At 36.7% G+C, this 21,657-nt stretch overlaps 1 protein-coding gene across 1 annotated transcript in view; it reads right to left on the bottom strand.

The window, feature by feature from the left end:
- LOC149775211 (atrial natriuretic peptide receptor 1-like) overlaps window positions 1–21,657 on the bottom strand; it is a 113,129-nt gene that overhangs the window by 52,721 nt on the left and 38,751 nt on the right. The window contains exons 4-12 of the mRNA XM_089944373.1: window positions 16,798–17,001; window positions 9,373–9,545; window positions 8,760–8,885; window positions 8,088–8,223; window positions 7,022–7,152; window positions 3,356–3,470; window positions 1,769–1,850; window positions 1,237–1,333; window positions 622–783 (exon numbers count right to left, since the gene is read on the bottom strand). Of these exons, the coding sequence (XP_089800499.1) occupies window positions 622–783; window positions 1,237–1,333; window positions 1,769–1,850; window positions 3,356–3,470; window positions 7,022–7,152; window positions 8,088–8,223; window positions 8,760–8,885; window positions 9,373–9,545; window positions 16,798–17,001 (1,226 nt within the window). The remainder of the gene's footprint in view (window positions 1–621; window positions 784–1,236; window positions 1,334–1,768; window positions 1,851–3,355; window positions 3,471–7,021; window positions 7,153–8,087; window positions 8,224–8,759; window positions 8,886–9,372; window positions 9,546–16,797; window positions 17,002–21,657) is intronic.

Below are 21,657 nucleotides of genomic sequence, written 5' to 3'. Positions count from 1 at the left end.
CTACATTGGCAGAAGGAAATGTGATGTTCGTGAGCAGGAACGACAATCATAAAATATTTTTGTTCTCTAACTCAACCATTCATCCATTACACTCAATGATGAAAATTGCTAGGCGCAACAAATTGAACACATGTACCGATTTCATAATTTTTATGTTCAATATCTTCACCTGGAATGAACTTAGAATTCTGGAAGTATCTTGCTGATGGGCAATTTAAAAAATCAATGTGCGATTTTTCCATTTTGGTTAGTCCGAGTTTAGTTTTGTGCTCTGATAAATGTGGGAGTTTTTAAATGTCAAAATCTAACGTCAAATATGTTAAGTCACATCACTGACCAATCAGATGTCATAGTCGTCAAGGTCTTCAGTCTGAGTGTGAGAACTGATTTTTCTGGGGCCATTTCTCATTCGTGATTGTTAATATTTTGTGCTAATACAGCTTTTCGGCTCTTTTCCATGAGTGTCTTTAATTTAATTGTATAATAACCGAATTTCATCATTGTCACATTTTTTGTCAGTTTAAAAGTTAATGTCATTTCATAAATTAAAAGCAGCTATCAGACCAGGCCTGTTTCGATCGACGAAAGTCTCTCACACACATACACACCAGACTATTTTACCGCGTTTAATCCTATCAATGATGATCTCGAGAGAGTTGTGTGTCGTTTTTTCACAGTTCTAAGTGCCACAACCTGGCCTTTGTAAAGTCCGGCTGTGATAGTATTTAGGTTGGCACCGCTGTTATTAGAATTCAATCCAACGGAGATAGAACTGTTGCTCATCTAAAACGAGAACATTAAATTATATATTCCATATGTACTCATATGAACGTACAATTTTCAAAGTCTGTATACCTACTGTGCATCATTTACCAAAGGTGAAATATATGCATAAAAACTTAAATCTTATAAACTAGCAAAAACCAATAAATAATACATAAATATTTCAGTATGAAAGTAACCAAGTAAACAGAACTTAAAATAAAGTAAGTCATTAAAAACTACCAATTCCGAATATGATCACGACCTCGTAGCTTGTACAAGCACATAACAGAGAATATCCGAAAACTGTCTGCTGAAATTTGTGAAGAAAAGAGTAAGATTTGAAATTTAAAAGTATGCATAATCAAGAATATCAAGCAGTTTTTAGACTATTTCAGAACTGAGAATCTTTTCTTCAGTACTATGTTCCGTAACTTTCATTTAAAGAAAAGAATGGAAAGACTCTGCACATACCCTGCTACCAAATGTTTGCTTCGACCGCTTCAGTTCTACGTCATCTATGTCTATTTTCCACTTCATTCTGATTATGTTTTCTTCAACTTGACGCCTCCTTTATATAGTAAAACACGAATAACTAGTTCCAATTATTTTGTGTATATATATATATATATATATATATATATATATATATATATATATATATATATATATATATATATATATATAATCTAATTAAACAAAACAATACTAGTCAAGAATAAAGAAAAAATTCAAAAACAAAATATCAGAAATTGTTATTAAAATATTTATGATCGGGTAACGTATTTGAAGAATAAATTCATGTATTTATGCTTTTTAGTTTTTAAAAAGAGAATTTTATGATTATTTATGCTCTTTCAAGCAAATATAATGGACCCTGCAGGTGCATTATGCAAAGGCATTGATGGTAATGGTTAGATGTGGATTATACACAGACAAAGCGTACATTTACTCTTGTTTGGTTCTTATAACAATATGGTACCGTATGATCAGATATGTGACTTACCTTATTATGTAGACAATTACCATCACAAGGATTATCATAATCACCATGCATGTACAGATAGATATGACGAGTTTACTGCTCTCTGAAATTATAGATAATTTCTTTGTAATTTTCTTGGAAGGCACAAACATTTGTAAGATTTGAGAACTGACGACGTTTATGGAGTTGTGTTCAGGTACTCGCCTAGAGGAAATCCCGAATGTTATGCCTAGGTACTTATTGTTCTTGTTTGCTCTTTATGTTTGCATTACTTTATCAATGTGCAAGTCGTACATTAGAAGGTTTCACACGAACACACCGGAATTCACGCCTAAATGGAGAGAGACAGACAGAGATAGAGAGAGACAGAGACAGAGACAGAAAGAGAAAGAGAGAGACAGAGAGAGACAGAGAGAAAGAGAGAGAGAGAGAGTAATCCCTATAGCAAATACGAATTTAAAGTCAGTAAAGAGTGGGGGGCAAGAATATTATTATTTTGGTTCTGGTACGCAGGACATTTGTTCCTTTGTCGAAGCGTAGATTGTATTTGTCTATGAAAATATTTGTAGGTGTTCGATAAATCAAATATTGATTTGCTCAGTTTATAATTTAAAGCATAGTTCAAATAGTGACATTGAATCTGGTTCTCAATGTCAATAACGTTGAAGATGGCCAAATCAGCATACTCTACCGCTTGAGTCCGTCTGATAGCACAGGCCGGAAGCAAATTGTGCCCCTACCTCAACCTCAACCAAGAAACAGAGAAAACTAAAAATAGTAATCTTCTCCTTAAATTAAAAAATAAAATAAAAGTTTTTCTTGGTGAAACTGAGATATTATGTTATTATTTAACAGTATGACATCAGACTGGCTAAAGTCGAATAATTGACTAGGCAAAGGGGGAAACAGTCGTGTGTACAATATCATTGTTGCAGTCGTAATGGTGCATAAATCAACCATTAAACGATGTGTACTTTGTGTTTAGCACACTAAAACATCTAAGAGTACACTTATATTGTACACTGTATAGCCTAGGATGACTGAGCTACTGGTGCATCGCTTGGTAAGACCTTGTGCACAATGGTGTAACGTTTAGCAGTATCTGCCTCTCTTTCTCGATAGAGAGACATAAAGATCAAGCATGACATTTGGTAAATGGATAGATATATGTTCTCTTTATTGGAGGAACTGTAGAGAAAACTGACGCGAAATTAAATATGGCATTAAATTTGTAAATCAAACTTGCAAGGTCAATACTATTTATATTATATTTTTCGACCTCTCCAGTGGACTAGTGGTTAGAGCGTCCGCTCGTATGCGGGAAGTCGCAGGTTCGAACCCCGACCGAGTCATTCCAAAGACTTATAAAAACGGCACTAGCAGCTGCTTTGCTAGGGGCTCAGCATTAAAAGGTTAGTGTTAGGTCTGGTGAACCTGGTGCCAGGATAATGTGACTGGGTGGGACATGACGCTACATGTCTGCGGCATGATGCCCCGGTGCTAGACATCACTATAAGCTGTCACAATGCAGACATCTTTACGATATGACTAAACAATTGTTAAAGCTACGTTAAAAGTCACACACATATTTTATTTTCCGATAAGTACCTTCACGTTCTTGAGGACAATATTCTCCTTCGAATCCACATATAGGTATGTCCTTCGGGGGCATTCCGTCTGCCGTGTGCCAGGTAAAGCCCTCCCAATTGGCTGTTTCTATTAACTGCAAAGATATTATGCAATGGTAAATGATCGTGCCTTGCACGAGTATCCAGTCGGACCAGGTACAAGCAATTAATCTGATCCTTTCATGTATATACATGTGTGTGTGTGCGTGCGTGATTAACAAATCACATTAAAAATTAAAACCAGAAGTCTCTTCATGCATTTGCCCTACATCATTTTTCTCCTATGTCGGGCAAGTTTTGTAGGCTTTACGGAACTTTATCGTGTGCTCACTTCATTAACTAAGTGATTTTCGAATAAATTCTTTATATATTGTTTACTGGCGTTGATTGTGATCCATGAAGAAAACAAGGGTTGTCGTGCCATGGTGTGATCCATGAAGAAAATAGGATTATCATGCCACAGTGTGATCCATGAAGGACGCAAGGTTATCATGCCACAGTGTGATCCACGAAGGACGCAAGGTTATCATGCCACAGTGTGATCCAGGAAGGACGCAAGGTTATCATGCCACAGTGTGATCCATGAATAAAACATGGTTATCATGAGACATTGTGATCCATGAAGAACACAACGTTTTCATGCCATAGTGCGATCTGCCAGATTTGTTTGAGTACTCAAAGGAAAAATAAACACATTACATTCTTGGTAGATATTGGATTGATTGATCCATAGTCTGACTGATTGATTCTGATTGATTGTTTTAATTGGGATTGATTGTGGTCGATGTATTCATTTTCTGATTGATTGTCTGATTGATTCACTCTGAATGATCGAATATGACTGGCGTGTAATGGTATGTATGCATATAAATATGTATGTACCATATGAGTAACTTGTCTCGTATAGAGTTACACTATACTACAACTGAGAAACTCGTCTGGAAAGGATTCATATACTTAACCCACTGTTTGTTAATCAGACACACTGAACAATTATTAGCAAGCATGCCTTTATTACCTCAACATAACGCAAAAGCAACCACTATAGCGCGTTTTGACACTGGGATATTGTGATTCATTAACTCTTCCTAGAGAAAGGTCCCAACATAACGAAAGCTTAGTTTTAATACTTGCAGAAAACAATAACAACAACTACACTGCACAATACCTCCGTAGAAATCAATTTAATTTGAACATATTAATACTGGCAATGGTAAATACAGTGCAAAATCAACAGAATATTCAAAAACGTTTATGGTATTATTACTGAGTAATATCTTTCCTAACGTCTGATAATCTCTGACAAATGAAAGAGCGTCAAGTTCAAAACTGCATTATACAATACAGAAAACGGGAAATAGCAACTGCATGGATTAGTGAGTCCATTGCCTGTTTTCATCTTAAGTACAGAAGCCTAACTACTGTTAACTGGTTTACACTTCCTGCCAGATCCATTCGCTTTTTAATTCTAAACAGATCAAATAATGTGAGTCAGGAGATGCGACGAGTCCATTTTGGCCTGTAATATAATTGTTTCCTAAATGACGACAGCAGATTTAACCGCGGCTATTGGTGACCCCTTTTTTGGAATTAGTTTCGGCTGCTGGTTTTCCCATAGTCCGAGTTTCCTCTGAACTTTTCCACCCCATTTGATATATTTTGACATTTGTGTTAGGATGTGAGGTCAAAATACGTTGCCTGTCGCAAAATTCGAATTAGCCCAAACTACGACGTTTCGGCATAGGGTAGCCACCTACTAAAGGGCATAGCAAACTAAAATGACTTAACATCTAACCCTACCTACATGAACTCGATAGAAAGATGATTCCTCTACTAAATATTACTAGCATAATTTTCGTAACCTCTTTAATTCATCGACAGAGAGGACAAAACCATGACGTTGACGAAGTTTGTTCGGTACTCTCCAATTTGTATTGCCAATCAAGTCCAAAGCGAATATCAAAATCTAGCAGCCTATATGTTCACGACATCAGAGGTGCAGTAGTCACATGATACCAACCAAAGGACCGTTCACAGTTTTGTTGTATAAAAAAATAAGAAAATAATGCATCAAAGACAGGTAATGTATGTAAAGAAAATGAAAAGTACATATATTGTTCTCAGCATATTTATTCCCAGCACGCGAGTCAGAAAACTGTTCAGCAGCCCCCGACCCCAAGCCTGATTCATCGTGTAGAAAGCACATGCTAACGTGCTGACGTAATAACAACAAAAACCACGTTGACATTTGCTGTTTCCTGGCAGAGTACATTCTTTTAACTTTGTTTTGCCACCCTCAAATCAATACGGGCGAGTTTCGTCCAGTTACACGTGTGACACCAACCTTCCGTTGGTTTGCTTAAGTATGTGTGAGGAGCACGTACTGGAAATCAAACACAATCCATTTACATATTTTATCGTCTTCCTATTATTATGTTTAATCTGGTTTGAAATTTTGCATTAAAATAGTCATTATTTTTCTTTGGGTGTTCTGCAAAATCACGTGATGCCAATATTTCCAATATTCTTGCAAGGGACTGCAGTTGTAATTAGAAGAGCAACCGACTGTATCTAAAACACTGTGTTCACAATCTTCCAATAAATGTGTGCTAATATCGTTAGCCTGTCATGTCAATGTACTGATTGTATTTTATAGCGCTAATCCTAGAGCAACTAAAACAGACATGGATACAAACGTCGTGTAATAAGCTGTTTCCTGTATGGAATGACCGGTTCATGCAGTTCTTCTCCTTAAAAGTTGACGCGGAAATGTTTCAATGAATCCACGCCTTATGCAACGGAATATAAGACTATTTGCAGTTCATACTTTTATATTCAATAGTGACATACAAAATACGGTATTTCTAAACAAAACATGCATACATAACTACAAACATGCTGCCAAATTATCGCCAGTATATTGATATCGTACATGCATTATTCAGTTCTAGAAGATCTGTTGATACACCGATTAATATTAAAGGCGATTCTAAGTTATTATCGACAGGGGAATCAGGTTATGGTTAAAATGTCAACAGCAAATCTCAAGGATAAAGACCAGGATTACATTACGATTTATTTGTGCAATCTATAGCAGCTGCATATTCGAGTATCTTAAAATCTCTGCATACTGCAAAGTTAGAACACCTTATTCCTGCTCCAGACCATCTGTTTATTATTCATATAAATACTTGTATGTTCGTGGAATTCGTACGTGTCATTATATCTCTGAAAACTTGTATTTTCTCATTCATTGATTGCACTAAGTAGATTGCTTGATTTCTTTAACACAACAGACTAATGTCCGGTCAATTTGGAACGGGACGTAACCAACACACAAGTGTCATCAGCCATATTTGTTTATGAAATCTAGAGGAACGTTGTCGGGGATTAATGGATTTTAAAAAGTGTCTACAACATCAAGATCATGCGAATTATATATTCGAGGCAACACTAAATAGGTAAAGTACTCGCATATACGGCCTGTAATTGCCTGTGTTATCGTTTAGTAAACTTTCCCTTGTATGCAATAATTAGATAGGGTCTTACAAATAAAGCGACCAACTATTTTGCTTTTAACGTAAACCACGTAAACTTTAAACTTTTTAGTGGTATGCATTTCTAGGTAGTGTAATCGGGTATGTACCTCATCCCCCTTTGACTTGGTGTTAGCTAGAGCTGCTATGCGGGGGTAACCTTCTGGATGAGAGAAATGCCAGAACCAGTAGAACGGTTCACGGTCGGCGTCTTTGTCAAAATGAACAGGCCCACTCACACCTGAATAATAATAATAATAATAATTATAATTATAATTATAATAATAATGATGATAATAATAATAACGATATAAAGAAGAAGAATAAGAAGATAAAAAAAGAACAAGAAAAAGAAAAAATTGAAATCATCTTTCAAGAAGAAAAAAGAATGCCGATGCTGGTGTTTGTGGTGTTCGTTGTTGTGGTAGGAGGGAAATAAGGGTGGAAATCAAGACAAGCTGAGAACGATGAAGACATACATATGATGATACTGACGACGGCGACGAGGAAGTGGATTCCACAAATGCCGTTGATGGATCACACATGGCTTTCGAAGTCCAAATGGTTGTAGAGCACGAATGACGGGTTCGAGACTGATTGTTCAAAAATATTTCCCAAGTGCTCAGGCAAAAGTTGTGAACAAAGCGTTCAGTGTATTAACTTATTTTTGCTTTACATGAGATTGTTTTAAAAGAAAATAGGGTATTGACGAGGACCTACAGAAAGGAGTTTTATTTAAAAATAATGTCTCCAGTCTTTGTGTACAGTCAAAATGCGCCATAATGGCTGACATTGTAAAACCGTACACATAAGATCAACCCGGGATAGACTATTCTTCAGGTGGCGCTATCGCTTGTTTCCAGCCACTGCCACAAAAGTTGATTGCTGCAAGAATCTCGTATGCCTATCTTCGTTTATGTTTCTGTTTTGAATAATAGGCAAACTGTAACAGAAATTGTAAGACTCAAACCAGACGGTCTTGCAATGTTATTGTTGACTGGTTATTTTATTGTTTTTGTCAAAAGTTTTGGTAAAAATGACTTCAATGATAATTCAAAATCAGGATAATCCAGGGACCAAATGGTTCTAGGCTGGCTGTGGGGTTGTTTACCTACTTCATTTGGGGAACGGTTTCCTACTAGAATCGGCCGTATCAAGCAAGTCTTTCTTTCTTACCCGTAAAAGTGGTATTTGCAGCGAATTCAAACATTTTTTTGCCATCTCGAACACTGATGTTATGGGTGATAGTGTAGTTAATCCATAACCCATAGAGATAGGTGGCATCGTGGAGATATGGCGCATACTTGCTTCCCTAAAGCAAAAAGAAAATTATTTTCTGTAAGAATTGCATAAAATATCTGTTTCATGTTTGCATTTCTTTAATACAGCAACAAGTCTGAAGGGTAGTTCTTTCGTTATTAAAAGTAAATGTCTTGAGAAACTGTAATCAAGATAAATAGTAAAGAGATTAATTATCTTTTACAAAAAGCACTATGTATTAATTAAATATTGTCACTTACATTCCGATTTCGAATAAAATCCGAATTATATATTTTTAAGACAATATTGAAAAGCGCTGCAGAGTATTCTTTTTCATATCCCATGAATATATTGCGAAAGAGTCGTTATAGTTTGCCTTGATCACGTGCTCCTTGCTTTAGGATGACATCATTCAGGATTCTCTGAATGTTTGCCAAAAATTTGAAAATATTGTCTGGATGCTTTCTTGCAAAGTAGAACTACACGAAGAAAAGAAGAACAAAAAAAAATAAATATTTTCAAATTTCTCGATTAAACCTATCAATGTCCGGTCTCGTGTGAGCGATATCACTATCAATTTATACAAACCAAATATCCATGATCGAGGGCAAAAGAACTATTCCAAGGCGGTTGAAGCATGCGTAATGGTATATCTTTTTGGAAGGAAAGCACCTCTTGCTTGATTTCTTCATTAGGCCATCTTGCTATAGTGATCTATCAAAGAGTAAAACTTTATCATTTTTCAAACAAATTAGCATGTAAATAAAGATGAACGTACGAATTACTATAGTTGTCATAAATCAAAAGAAACTGGTGTGGAGAGAGTACGTACTATAATTTGATTGTATGTATATACCTTTGTAATACGTTACTTTTCAATAGACTCTCTCTCTCTCTCTCCATTAATATTTACGTCCGAAGTGATGTTGATCAAATATATTGGTTACATATACTCAATTTGTTGGTGCATATGAAACTTTCTTTCAGCGCATGCCATCCAATGATTTTAAATCCTACTCTTCTAAAGTTAGTACCAGACAACATGATCTGTCCCGTCCTTGAAGCAGATACAAAAATTTATAATTGTTTCCCAAAAAAATTAACATACTAACATTTAAGTCTTAAGGTCACATACTCGCCCGGGTCACACATCATTATTTAAATATTGTGAAAGTTTCAATCCTATTTAAAATATCCTTACATATAACAAGTATCTAAAGGCATGTTTTGCCTCATCGTCATCTTCGTTACCGGCTCGCCAAAGTAGTTCCGTTTCAAAGTTGTCTGTAGCCAATGCAGCAGGCATCATAAACAGATAGTCACCATTACACATTTCCGCTCGACATGCCGCTATCATTATACTACGCAGTTTCTCTGGCGAACAGATAATGATTACTACAATAGAAACAATATGTTAGACCTGCTAGGGACTCTCAGGTAAACATATATTTGACACATTTAATCAAAATATTTGGCTGTGTGTGTGTGTGTGTGTGTGTGTGTGTGTGTTTCAGACATTGTTTATCTACAAAAACTGAATTGGACGTTTTACAGAATTTATGACGCCATGAATCATGAAAATCGAGTGCATGAATGGCTCTAACTAATCCAATAAAATATAAAGTTCTCTTCTTCTAATTAGTCCTAAAATACTAAAGAGTCTGACGAACCCTTGTTTACAAGTACAGTCATAGGAACAAGGGCACGTAAATACAAAACTTATTACCTTCTGTTGCTATGAACTAATAACTTCCTGTTTTCGGATTTGGATGCTGTGATTTTAACCAATCTAAGTTCTTGTCACAAAGGATTAGTTGAACAAACGTATAAATATACGTAAAGGGCTTATGCAGATATCATCGTATTATCTTAAAAACAATTGTAGAAATAGTAATTTCAACAGAGATTATGGTCCAACTATGCAGATATCGTATATACTAATAATACATTGCAGAAAATAATCATTTAGTTCAGCATTTAATCCTGCCTCTAATGTAATTCATTGGTCGAAGCCATGTCTTGACCGGTAATTGAAGAATATTTTTAATAGGTGGAATATAAATAATAAAATGCAAAGCTGTCAAAAGATTTCAAAACTTGCCTGCATTTATTGATTTAGAAACTAGAGTTTTCAACTTGCATATTAAAAAGATAATCCAAACTGAGTGATGATGAAACTTTTTTTGATATGGTGATGTACAGGTCAGGCCGTATAGTCGTGTCAAGTTTGATGGTTGTACAAGCAACAGGGTTCAAGAAAGTTACCGGAACGTTGAAGGTTGAAAGCATCAAAAGCAGGTCATGATGTTTTACTTTTAATATCGTGGTAGAGTATTCCTTATGATGCATGCATGTATCAAGGATCATGAGTATACATGAAAATGTCCAAGAAAGGTCATAATCATGACAATTTTAATGACTGCTTGAGCCTGAGAGTATGTGACAGTGACCTACTTTGGGCATGATGGCATAGTACTCTTCGTTATGTATGCACGTGTTTGTATTCATAACTGTATAAGTAACAGAGGGAAAGATGCCACCTTGTGTATTACAAAATGTATAAGCTGTCCTGCATTTTCGTGCAGACGAACTAAAAATATAGATCTTAAATGCTACTACAACTACTACTAGTGCTACTACTACTACTGCTACTATTATTGCTACTACTAATACTACTACTGCTACTACTACTAGTGCTACTACCACTACTGCTACTAGTATTGCTACTACTATTGCTGCTACTACTACTGCTACTAGTACTACTACTAATGCTACTATTAATTCTAGTGCTACTACTATTACTGCAACTGCTGCTACTACTACTGCTACTACTAACACTACAAATGACACTAGTAATACTAGTACTACTAGTGCTACTACTACTATTACTGCTACTGCTACTAGTGCTTCTATTAATACTGCTACTACTACTACTAATACTACTATTAGTGCTACTTATTTTGCTACTAGCACTAATTATGCCCCTACTACTACTGCTACTACTTTTAGTGCTACTCCTACTACTACTAGTGCTACTACCACTGCTACTACTACGACTAGTGCTACTACTACTCCTACTACTACTCTACTAGTGCTACGAACTACTAATAGTGCTGCTATTACTGGTGCTACTACTGCTACTAGTGCTACTACTACCACTACTACTGGTGCTTGGGGCCCCGAGTGGCCGAGTGGTCTAAAGCGCTCTTCGTTACGGATCACTGCCATCTCACCTCTGTCTGCGGCGGTTCGAGTCTAAGATTCAGCCAATGTGGGCATGTGAGAAAGCTTGCCAGTAGCTTCTCGTGGGTCGGTGGTTCTTTTCGGGGTTTTCCGGGTTCTTCCTCCACCATTAATACTGGCCGCCATGTATAGCCTATCGTGCTGAAAAATGGCGTTAAACCCCACAACAACTACTGGTGCTGCTACTACTAGTGCTACTACTACTGCTACTACTACTTAGTGTTACTACTACTATTACTACTACTGTAGCTACTACTACTACTACTAGTGCTGCTACTACTACTATTAGTCCTACTTCTACTACTACTAGTGCTACTACCAGAACTACTAGTGCTACTACTACTACTAGTGCCACTACTATTACTAGTGCTACTACCATTATTACAAGTGCTACTACTACTACTAGTGCTACTGCTACTGCTACTACTACTAGTGCCACTACTGGTGCTACTGATACTGGTGCTACTACTGCTACTAGTGCTGCTACTACCACTACTACTAGTGCTAATACTAGTACTAGTGCTGCTACTAATACTAGTGCTACTACCACTACTACTACTACTAGTGCTACTACCACTGCTACTAATACTACTACAACAACAACAATTACTACTACTACTAATAATAATAAAGGCAGGTATGACAGTAACAGTAACCACAATGAAACAAAAATAATGATAAGAATAACAATAACTACATCTAGCACTCTTTTTAAACAGTCTTAGGGTACGATCTATGTCTTCACTTGATACTGTTCCAATGAGCTGGAAATATTGAGCCACTGTAATATTGCTGTCACGGAATTTTCCAATGATGCCTTGCTCTGCGTAACTGCAGATTTCATCTGTTAATAATAATAATAATAATAATAATAATAATAATAATAACAACACCAATAATAATAATAATAATAATAATAATAATAATAATAATAATAACAACAACAACACCAATAATAATAATAATAATAATAATAATAATAACAACAACAACAACAACACCAATAATAATAATAATAATAATAATAATAATAATAACAACAACAACAACAACACCAATAATAATAATAATAATAATAATAATAATAATAATAATAGTAATGATAGTTTTCATTTCACAGAAAAGGCATGTCTCTCCTTCCCTATACAAAAAATAATAATCACACCAAAGTACATATTTACTTAGTTTCGAATGTTTTATCTCTTCCAGTACTGTTTGACAGGTGAATGAAATAATTGTTAACGTAATCAGCTATTTAGTTACCTTAAAAAATAGAAGGATTTAAAAATCCTTTAAAACTTAGTTTCTCCGTCAAACTTCATTAAAGATAGTTACCGTTTAGACAGAATATGTGCATAATATAACATTATGATGAAGTTGATGATCATGGTGATGATCATTATCATCATGATGACGACTATCACGACAACGACGGGTAAATGATAATGAGTATAAGAGCATCAAAATATTTTTATAATTGTAACCATTAGGTACGTAATTGTGAAGTTCATTAATACAATAATGCAAAACACTTGTCGAATTGCGTTGGTTGCTTCAAATAAAGAACCATTAGACGAGACATACAAGTACCATAAGTTAGAATAAGCTGTTATAAATTAACAAATATTGGATTTTCTAAAACGCTTGCTGTTTGCTAATAAACCAACCGAATCGTCAATTAAGAATTGTACATATGTACAAAAAAAGACACTTTGGAAAATGTACCTTTTATACTTGAAGTATATTCCGACCTTGTCTATAATTTATACATGACAAATGCACATATTTTACCTTTTCAAATTTTGTTTAGTTTCGCCATACTTTCAAATTTAAATTAAATAAACAAAAGTAGAGCAACGTAGCAGAATGTGTACGGAGTGAATCTTAGTTTAATATATTCTGTACAAATTCTTTGTAGTCCTAATAAGTTTGTCTTGCCGCTATTAGCTCTCACATTAATGAGTACTCAAAGGGAGTTTCACTTTGGAGAGATGGAAAGAACTTGATACTCATACATTGCTTAATTCCAGTTTAAGATAAATTCTTAAAGAGAAAATTATATCATATGATGCTGCATTGTTTAACGTCAATGCCAAAGCTGGGTCAGACTACAACAGGTACGAACAAGTGATAGGGATCCACATCCTGGGCGAGATGAACGAAAATGGCGAGAGATTTGCAGACCTTTGTGCACTGAACAACCGGGTCATCGGAGGTACCATCTTTCCCCACAAGTGAATCCACAAGAACACATAGATATCACCAGATCATTTGACAGAAAATCAGATTGACCACATCTGTATAGCCAAGAAGTTCAGAAGATCCCTGCAAGATGTGAGGGTGAAGAGGGGAGCAGATATGGCATCTGACCACCACTTAGTTGTCGCAAGGCTGAAACTTAATCTGAAGAAGAACTGGAAGGGCACAAAAGAGAAGAAATAAAAGTATATCATAAGCCTGTTGAAAGATGCAAAACTGAAAATAATACAGATTGGCACGTTGCAACAAGCACCAAGTGCTACATGAGCTTCTTGAAGATGAGGAAGACTATGAGAACAACAGATGGCAGAAAGTTAAGGAGGCAGTAAAATCAAGAAGTACTAGGCCCCAGGAAGCACCAGAAGAAAGAATGGATTTCAGCCGAAATATTGCGCAAAATGCAGGAGAGGAAACAGAAGAAAGCAGCAGTACATAGCAGTAGGACAAGAACTACAAAAGTAAAGGTACAAAACAAGTACACTGATGCCCAAAGAGAAGTGAAGAGAAGTATCAATATAGACAAGAGAAACTACGTTGAAGGACTGTCAGCAGAGGCAGAAGAAACGGACGGAAGTGGAAACATGAAGAAGCTGTACGACATCACCAAGAAGCTGTCCGGCAAGTACATCAAAACTGAGAGACCCGTAAAGGACAAGCAGGAAAAGACCATATCAATTACAGAACAACAAATGAATAGAAGGGCAGAACATTTTGAAGAACTGTTGAACAGGCCAACACCACTAAATCCCCCAGAAATCCACCCAGCCAATGCAGATCGCATACGCTGTGACAATCCCACCAAAGACGAGATCAGGAAAGCCATCACCCAGCTGAAGAACGGCAAGGCAGCTTGACCTGATGACATCCCAGCAGAAGCCCTCAGAGCAGACCTAGAGGCCTCAGTGAAAATAATATACCACCTCTTTGAGAAGATCTGGGAGGAAGAAGAAATACTGACCTACTGGAAAGAGGAACACCTCATCAAGATCCTAAAGAATGTCGACCTCAGCAATTGCTCCAACTACAGAGGAATCACACTCTTGTCAGTACCAGGGAATGTCTAGTCTTAAATCGGTCCTCTTGGAGAGGATGAAGGAGGCTGTTGACCCACAGTTACAAGACGAGCAAGCGGGTTTCCAGCAGAACAGATCGTGTATGGACCAAATAGATACTCTTCGCATCATAGTGGAGCAATCGTTGGAGTGGAATTCTTAGCTCTACATTAACTTTGTCGATTATGAAAAGGCATTCAACAGCATGGACCGAGAGAAACTATGGAAACGTCTTCGCTAATACGGCATCCCAACCAAGCTGGTGAACCTGATCAAGAACACTTATAACGGAATGTCCTGCAGAGTCATTCATGCAGGACAGCACACAGATAGTTTCCTAGTGCGAACTGGCGTGAGGCAAGGCTTCTTGCAGTCGCCGTTTCTATTCCTTCTCGCCAATGACTTGATTATGAAGACGTCCACCAATAAGAGGAGAAATAGGATCCAGTGGACATTGTAGAGTCAACTAGAGAACCTGGACTTTGCCGATGACCTAGCGCTCTTGTCCCATAATCAGCAGCAAATGCAGGACAAGACCGATGTACTTGTAGCCAAATCAGCACAAGTTGGCATCAACATCAATGAAGACAAGACCACGATCCTTAAGATCAATTATGTCTGTAACAACCCAGTCACAATGCGTGGAAGCCCTCTGAAAGAGGTGGAGTACTTCACGTACTAAGGCAGCATTATCAACCATCAGTTAGACACAGACGTAGACGTCAAGGCAAGGATCGGAAAGGCGAGAGCAGCTTTCATACAGCTCAAGAACATCTGGAGCTCCAAAGAAATTTCTTTGACTACCAAGATCAGGCTGTTCGACTCCAAAGTGAATTCAGTCCTACTGTATGGCGCAGAGACCTGAAGAGCCACCAAGTCGACCGTAAAGAGAGTTCAGACCTTCATCAACAGCTGCCGCAGAAGAATTATCCAGATCCGCTGGCCAGACACCATCAGCAACACCAACCTGTAGCAAAGAACCGCCCAGACAAGGTGGAGTTGGATAGGACACACCCTACGTAAGCCGCCAACCAACATTACCAGACAGGCATTGAGGTGGAACCCTCAAGGCAAGCGGATGAGGGGCCGACCAAGAAAACACCTGGCAACATTTGAGGTGGACATCACTAAGCTGGGTCACACCTGGAGTCAGCTCGAGGGGATGGCACAGGACAGAAGTCTTCTGCAAACTTTTGTGGGCAGCCGATACCCCGGCAGGGGTGACGAGCAAAGCTGACTGACTGAATTGTTTAGCAGAGAAACCAAATACCGTAAACTAGGAATGCATGATTTAGTTCCTCGTATTCTTGACAAAATACTTTCGAGTATTTATATTAATAATTTTATAGAATGACATAAGCTTTACAAAGGAGTTTAATTCTGTGTAAATATTGCATCTTTTGGACTGTTTGATGGATGTTTTGTTTGTGTTTTCTTATTTTTAGTTTCGTAAAACGATTGTCTACCTCAAAGTCTATACTAGATTGAGTTTTCCTTGATTTAAAAATCCTCTCCCTATTAATTGATTATTTATTGACATGTTTAAAAAAGGAGTGGTATGCAAAAATAAAAGACGTCCGATGTTTGCTATTAACCAGAATTTTGATAGCAAGTGTTCCATACAGTTTACTAATATTTATGGAGCTATAAATTGCTCACCTTGACAGTGGTTTGTGTCTTTTACAGTGACCTGCTTTTACGTTTACGTTTGTGTCTTTTACAGTGACCTACCTTCATTTGACCTACTACAGTAACTACATCTTGTTTACTTTCAGTCTCCCCTTGAAGTTCATAAGGGTCATTAATTTCCATATATTATAAAGTTAGTAGAACCTATAATAACACGTAGTATGATCTAATATAGAAGTAGTAACCCTTATGACGTGGGAAAATAACTATTAGTGTAGAAGAAAAATACAAAATATCGCACAGATGACGATGGCTGCTGGTTTTCGATGAAATAGCAGATTCGAGAAACAATTCACACAAAAACAAACATTGCCACAGTAAACTCGATTTAGTTGTATATCTATTTGGGTTCTAATTCCAGACACATTATTTTTCGTACTTACTTGAAGTATCCATGTATAACCCTGCACGTTTCCAGTCAAACCTTTTAAAGAGTCCCACAAACGCAATTCCAATTTTTGTAAATGGCCCGAGAGTTCTGACATAAGTCTTGAAAGTGGACTTATCCGTCAGTTGCGGAGACGTAGATGCCCACGAGATTTGAGGGATATTCCAAAACGTTGTCAGGTGCCCGACAGGAAGGGATACTGCGATGAAACAATATATATATATATATATATATATATATATATATATATATATATATATATATATATATATATATATATATATATATATATATATATATATATATATATATATATATATATATATGTGTGTGTGTGTGTGTGTGTGTGTGTGTGTGTGTGCCAAAATTACATGCTATTATCACATAGTCTCATTCAAAGCACGCGATATAAGAATACAAAAGAATACAAGGTATATCACTCTTGAAGATATTGGTCATTCGATGTCCTGATAGCAGGGTCTGTAATTTACCCTCGCATTCTTAAACAAACACCCTTGTTGATGTCGACTCTATTCTGCATTCTGCATCGGATCCGGATGCTTATCGATCTCGATCATCTGTCCTGGGATCTTCATAATATTGATCGGGATCTCATCTTGATCCGAGTTTTTCTACACAAAGACTATGCCTTGTGTGTTACTAACTAATCCGAGATACAGGTGTCATCGGCGTGCGCACACACACACACACACACAGATGTTACTAATGACCTATTTCATATGTACTTAATGTCTTGAATTGTTCAGAAAAATGAAACCAATTCTCTTAAGAAAATTATGCATGAAACCGTCGGAAAATAATGTAGACTTTTCATGTATCCAGCAATACTTAATACTTTTATATTGGATGTAAGTCATTATGATACATTGTGTTAATGTAGAATGATCACATAACATTTGATCAACAGAGTACTTTATGACTAGCAAATACATTCCGGTCTCTCCAATGCAGGGTAGTATCACCATCAGCTCGGCGATAGAGTACTACGTTTTTCTCATTTTTTTAAATCAGTTTTCTCATGTTTAACACGTGGTCATAAATGGAATTTTGGATCAGACTGGTAATACTTTTTTTTCGGCCATCGCAACCCTCTTTATATACTGGCTTTAAACCAACATCTGTTCTACTTTATTTAGTGTCTACGTTTTCAGATGTGTTATCAGTAATTTCCTTCTCACTGTTGGATTCTTCCTCTCGGAGTACAAATTATCCACATCATCAAGAAATCATGTTCCTTTTTCCTTTAGGTCACTAGTGTTAAATCGGATAACATCATCGTCCGAGGGAGAATGAGCTGTGGATGCAGGAACCCTACGAAAATGTTCATCAAATATCTTTCCCTATTCATATTAAAACAATAAATGCGCTTCAAATTCATGCACTCAAGACTTCAGCAAATAATTACTTTTAAAATAATTTCGAAAAAACAAATAATTTACTGTGCAGTTAATGATATCTTTCATTTTATTTGAATCTGTGATCCTAAATATTTTCTCAAATATTTCGATAAATTATTTTTAAATGTAAACAGCCAGACAATATGTTCTACTACTTCTCATTAGATGGAAAGATAACACCGACGGATATGCCAAAATATACCCGAATGTTCCGCTAAAAGTACCCGCTGAAACAAAATCACAAAAGTGTATACCCAAAGGTCATGAAATATTTTGCCCTTCATTACAAAGTTACTTCAGTTTGCTATAGTAAAATATTTTTTGAAATTACGTCTTTCTGTTTCTTCTGTTTTTATAATTAAACCCACTGATTAACGTTAGGATTTAAAAGACTGAACTGCATAAAAAGCTAGACTATAAAATCGAATAGAAACATGTTTGTTTTATCATGTTTCTGTTCTCTTACAATTACAATGTACCTAAATATGTAATTTAGTTTAAAAGAGCAGTACAGCATAATTTGATAAAATATCAAATTTCAGGAAATGATTGTCGTTCTTGTTAAAATAGGTTTTAGCCCACAAAGTAATCAGCAGGTGGTGAAGTGAACCCCACATTTTAGGAGGGTTATTCCGCGAAAATAAAGCTTCCTAAGAAAAATGAGAACGGGGTGATTCCGACAAATATTTTTCAGCAATATTAAATAATCAACTTAGACTAGGTGGAGGGTGAATAGAAAACGTTTTAGAACATTCAATTCGGAAAAAAAGGTTCCTACAAAAATGAACAGACAAGCATCACAGAGACCTCTAACCGGGTTATCGCAAAAAAATGTATTGATGCTTGTAATTTTATTTTTTATGCGTCCTCTTTTACCGACCTGTTCGTCACCCTTGCAACGCGGTCAGGTGGTATAATTAAATCATTAATAATATAAAATAATATTGAGCGATCCTACGATAACGAAGGAATCTCGCACAACTAAACTAACTTGACTCCCGTCCGTGATTTTGTCAAGCAGAAATTACAAAAGCGTCAGGAGTCTCAGGTGGAATTTGCAGAAAGGGCAGAACAGTTATTTAAACCAGCTACAAAGGCTACCGAAGGAGTTACAAAGGTTAACAAAGGTATTTTCCCCTTTAGAGCAAATGGCTAAAGCAACTGGGGAAAAAACAAAAAATAAAATAAAAAAATAACTAAACAAACAGAAAAGAATCTAAGAGAACTACTTCCAAATGAAATAGCTGCTGCTCAACCACAAACGCAAGCACAAGAAATACTTAATAATATCGACCAGCTTCGTTCTGAAGTAACCGATATAAAGGATCTTATACCAGAAACAGAACAAGAATCAGAACTAGCAAGAGAGAACTGAAATAAATGATAAATTTACCGAAGAGACAGCGTGGAAGAAACATATGCGTTTGCCGCGCAGAGTATCTATGGTAGAGAACTTTTTTTTTAAAAAATCCAAGTATGCTCATCAGGCTGTATATCGTGATAATTTGTATAAATGGATATTTCGCATACACTACGGAGTTGATCAGACCCGAATTAGTGATACAAAATATATTGCATTTATCAATGGTATAGATAAATATTTTGCATGGTTACTACAACGACAGTTACAACAACCATAGCCAATATTACAACAACCAGGTACAAAATCCGTCCAAGGTCTTGCCACCGGCAGTGTAAAAACAAAACAAAAACACAAACACTTTCGTTAACCGATAAACCTTGTCCCAATAACGTCCTTGCCAATGTTGATAAACTAGAAATTCTGACTGGTGGATTACGAGCCGGCAATAATTCCCCAGAAATCATTAGTGAAACGGCTGCTAATTGTCAGAGATTATATACAGTCAGTATCATGGACATTAATTTTATCGGTCCCTCATTGATCAAATTGTTGATGATTACCGCAATGATTGCGAGTATGCAATTTGATCAGTGACAAGAAAATAAGATGATCGTACATAGTGCTCAACGTGGACCTGTAATGGTCAGGGTGATACATTCGCGATTACCAACATATAAAGTGATCTACGGAGATGGACTCGGCGATGTTGTTCATGTTCTATTCAGAAAGATAGTCCAAAAAGCAATACCGATTGCAAAATAAATAGGAATGAAAGCTAGTGATGTTGTTAGTGATAAAGGTATTGGTACTATTGGTGATGCTGCTAGTAAAGCATTCTCAGTAATCTAAGATTAGCACGATTGATATGACGAACACCTCAGCCAGTAAAATTTCCTCGCACTGAAGTTACGCCTGCAAATGTCAGTAAAACAATAAATCGAGCTTCAAATAAACAACTAGCAGAGTTGGCTGGTGTACCCCTGTCAGAAAAAGAAAAGAAATATAGCTGCTAGTCTAATAACAGGAAGTGATCTTCGTCTTAAACGATAACGAATATAAACAATGTCTAAACGTGTATCTGATCCAGCATTTGACATAGATACACCAGTTCTCAAGGATGAATCGGTGCACGATTACCAATATTATTCTTCTTTCGACTCACGAGAGCCAAATCAGCGTGGGCGAACTGAGCTGCAAGTTCAGGATACAAGCAGATATTTCTTTCCCGCTGAAGTAGAAGGTGAAATTCTAAAAAGAGATGATACCGAATATGGAGCTGATATTAGAGTTGGTTTTGTCAATAATGGCATCGTGGCGTTGTTAAACAGTGCCACGTGTAACATCGACGGAAGAAACGTTGAATCATGTCTGGAAAACGTCGACGTTGCCACGACGATATTGGGTCTAGCAAGATATTCCGATAATTATTCCACATCAGCTGGTCCGTCAATGATGTTTGTGAAGGATACTTCTGACAATCCTGACAACAGACAATATGACATAGGACGACCAAGAAACAATGCCGGCGACGCTGACGCCTATGTGGCTGAGGTGGTTCATGGTGCTAATCCAGAACCTAGGATTCGTAGCACGTCGATCAATGCTGAAGGGTGGAAGTAGAAGATTTTCGTGTGCAATCCAACTGTCACATATCTTTGGAGTTTGTAGAAATGTCAGAAAGGTTAGTTTTAGAGCCAAGCGCACAGCTGTACTTGCAAGAAAGGCTACCGACGATGATACAATCTGGCGCCCTATCGGTGATGCAGCTTAAGTAATGCTGACAAAACTTTCATTGTGGATGCCAACAATGATGCCATCATTGACCGAAGAACAATGGCTTCTCTCTTTAATGGACCAAGGTGGTAAATTACTAACTACAGAGCAATCGCTGTTAAACCCTCAGACAAAACAATGCTGCTTGAAGGTGTTAGTGGACGAATGAGAGTCATCGATGCGTCGGTAGAAAGCATGTATTTAAATCACTCATGATATTATAATGTCATACTCTGATTCCTGGTTAGATTATAAAGCTAAAATCAGTATCAAAAAAGAATTATGGAATACAAATATTGCT

The sequence above is a fragment of the Sinohyriopsis cumingii genome, chromosome 19, assembly GCF_028554795.1.
Source record: "Sinohyriopsis cumingii isolate HCF-2022 chromosome 19, ASM2855479v2, whole genome shotgun sequence".
Classification (NCBI taxonomy): domain Eukaryota; kingdom Metazoa; phylum Mollusca; class Bivalvia; order Unionida; family Unionidae; genus Sinohyriopsis; species Sinohyriopsis cumingii.
Note: the sequence above shows the minus strand (reverse complement) of the source record. Positions and strands in the feature narration are given on the sequence as shown.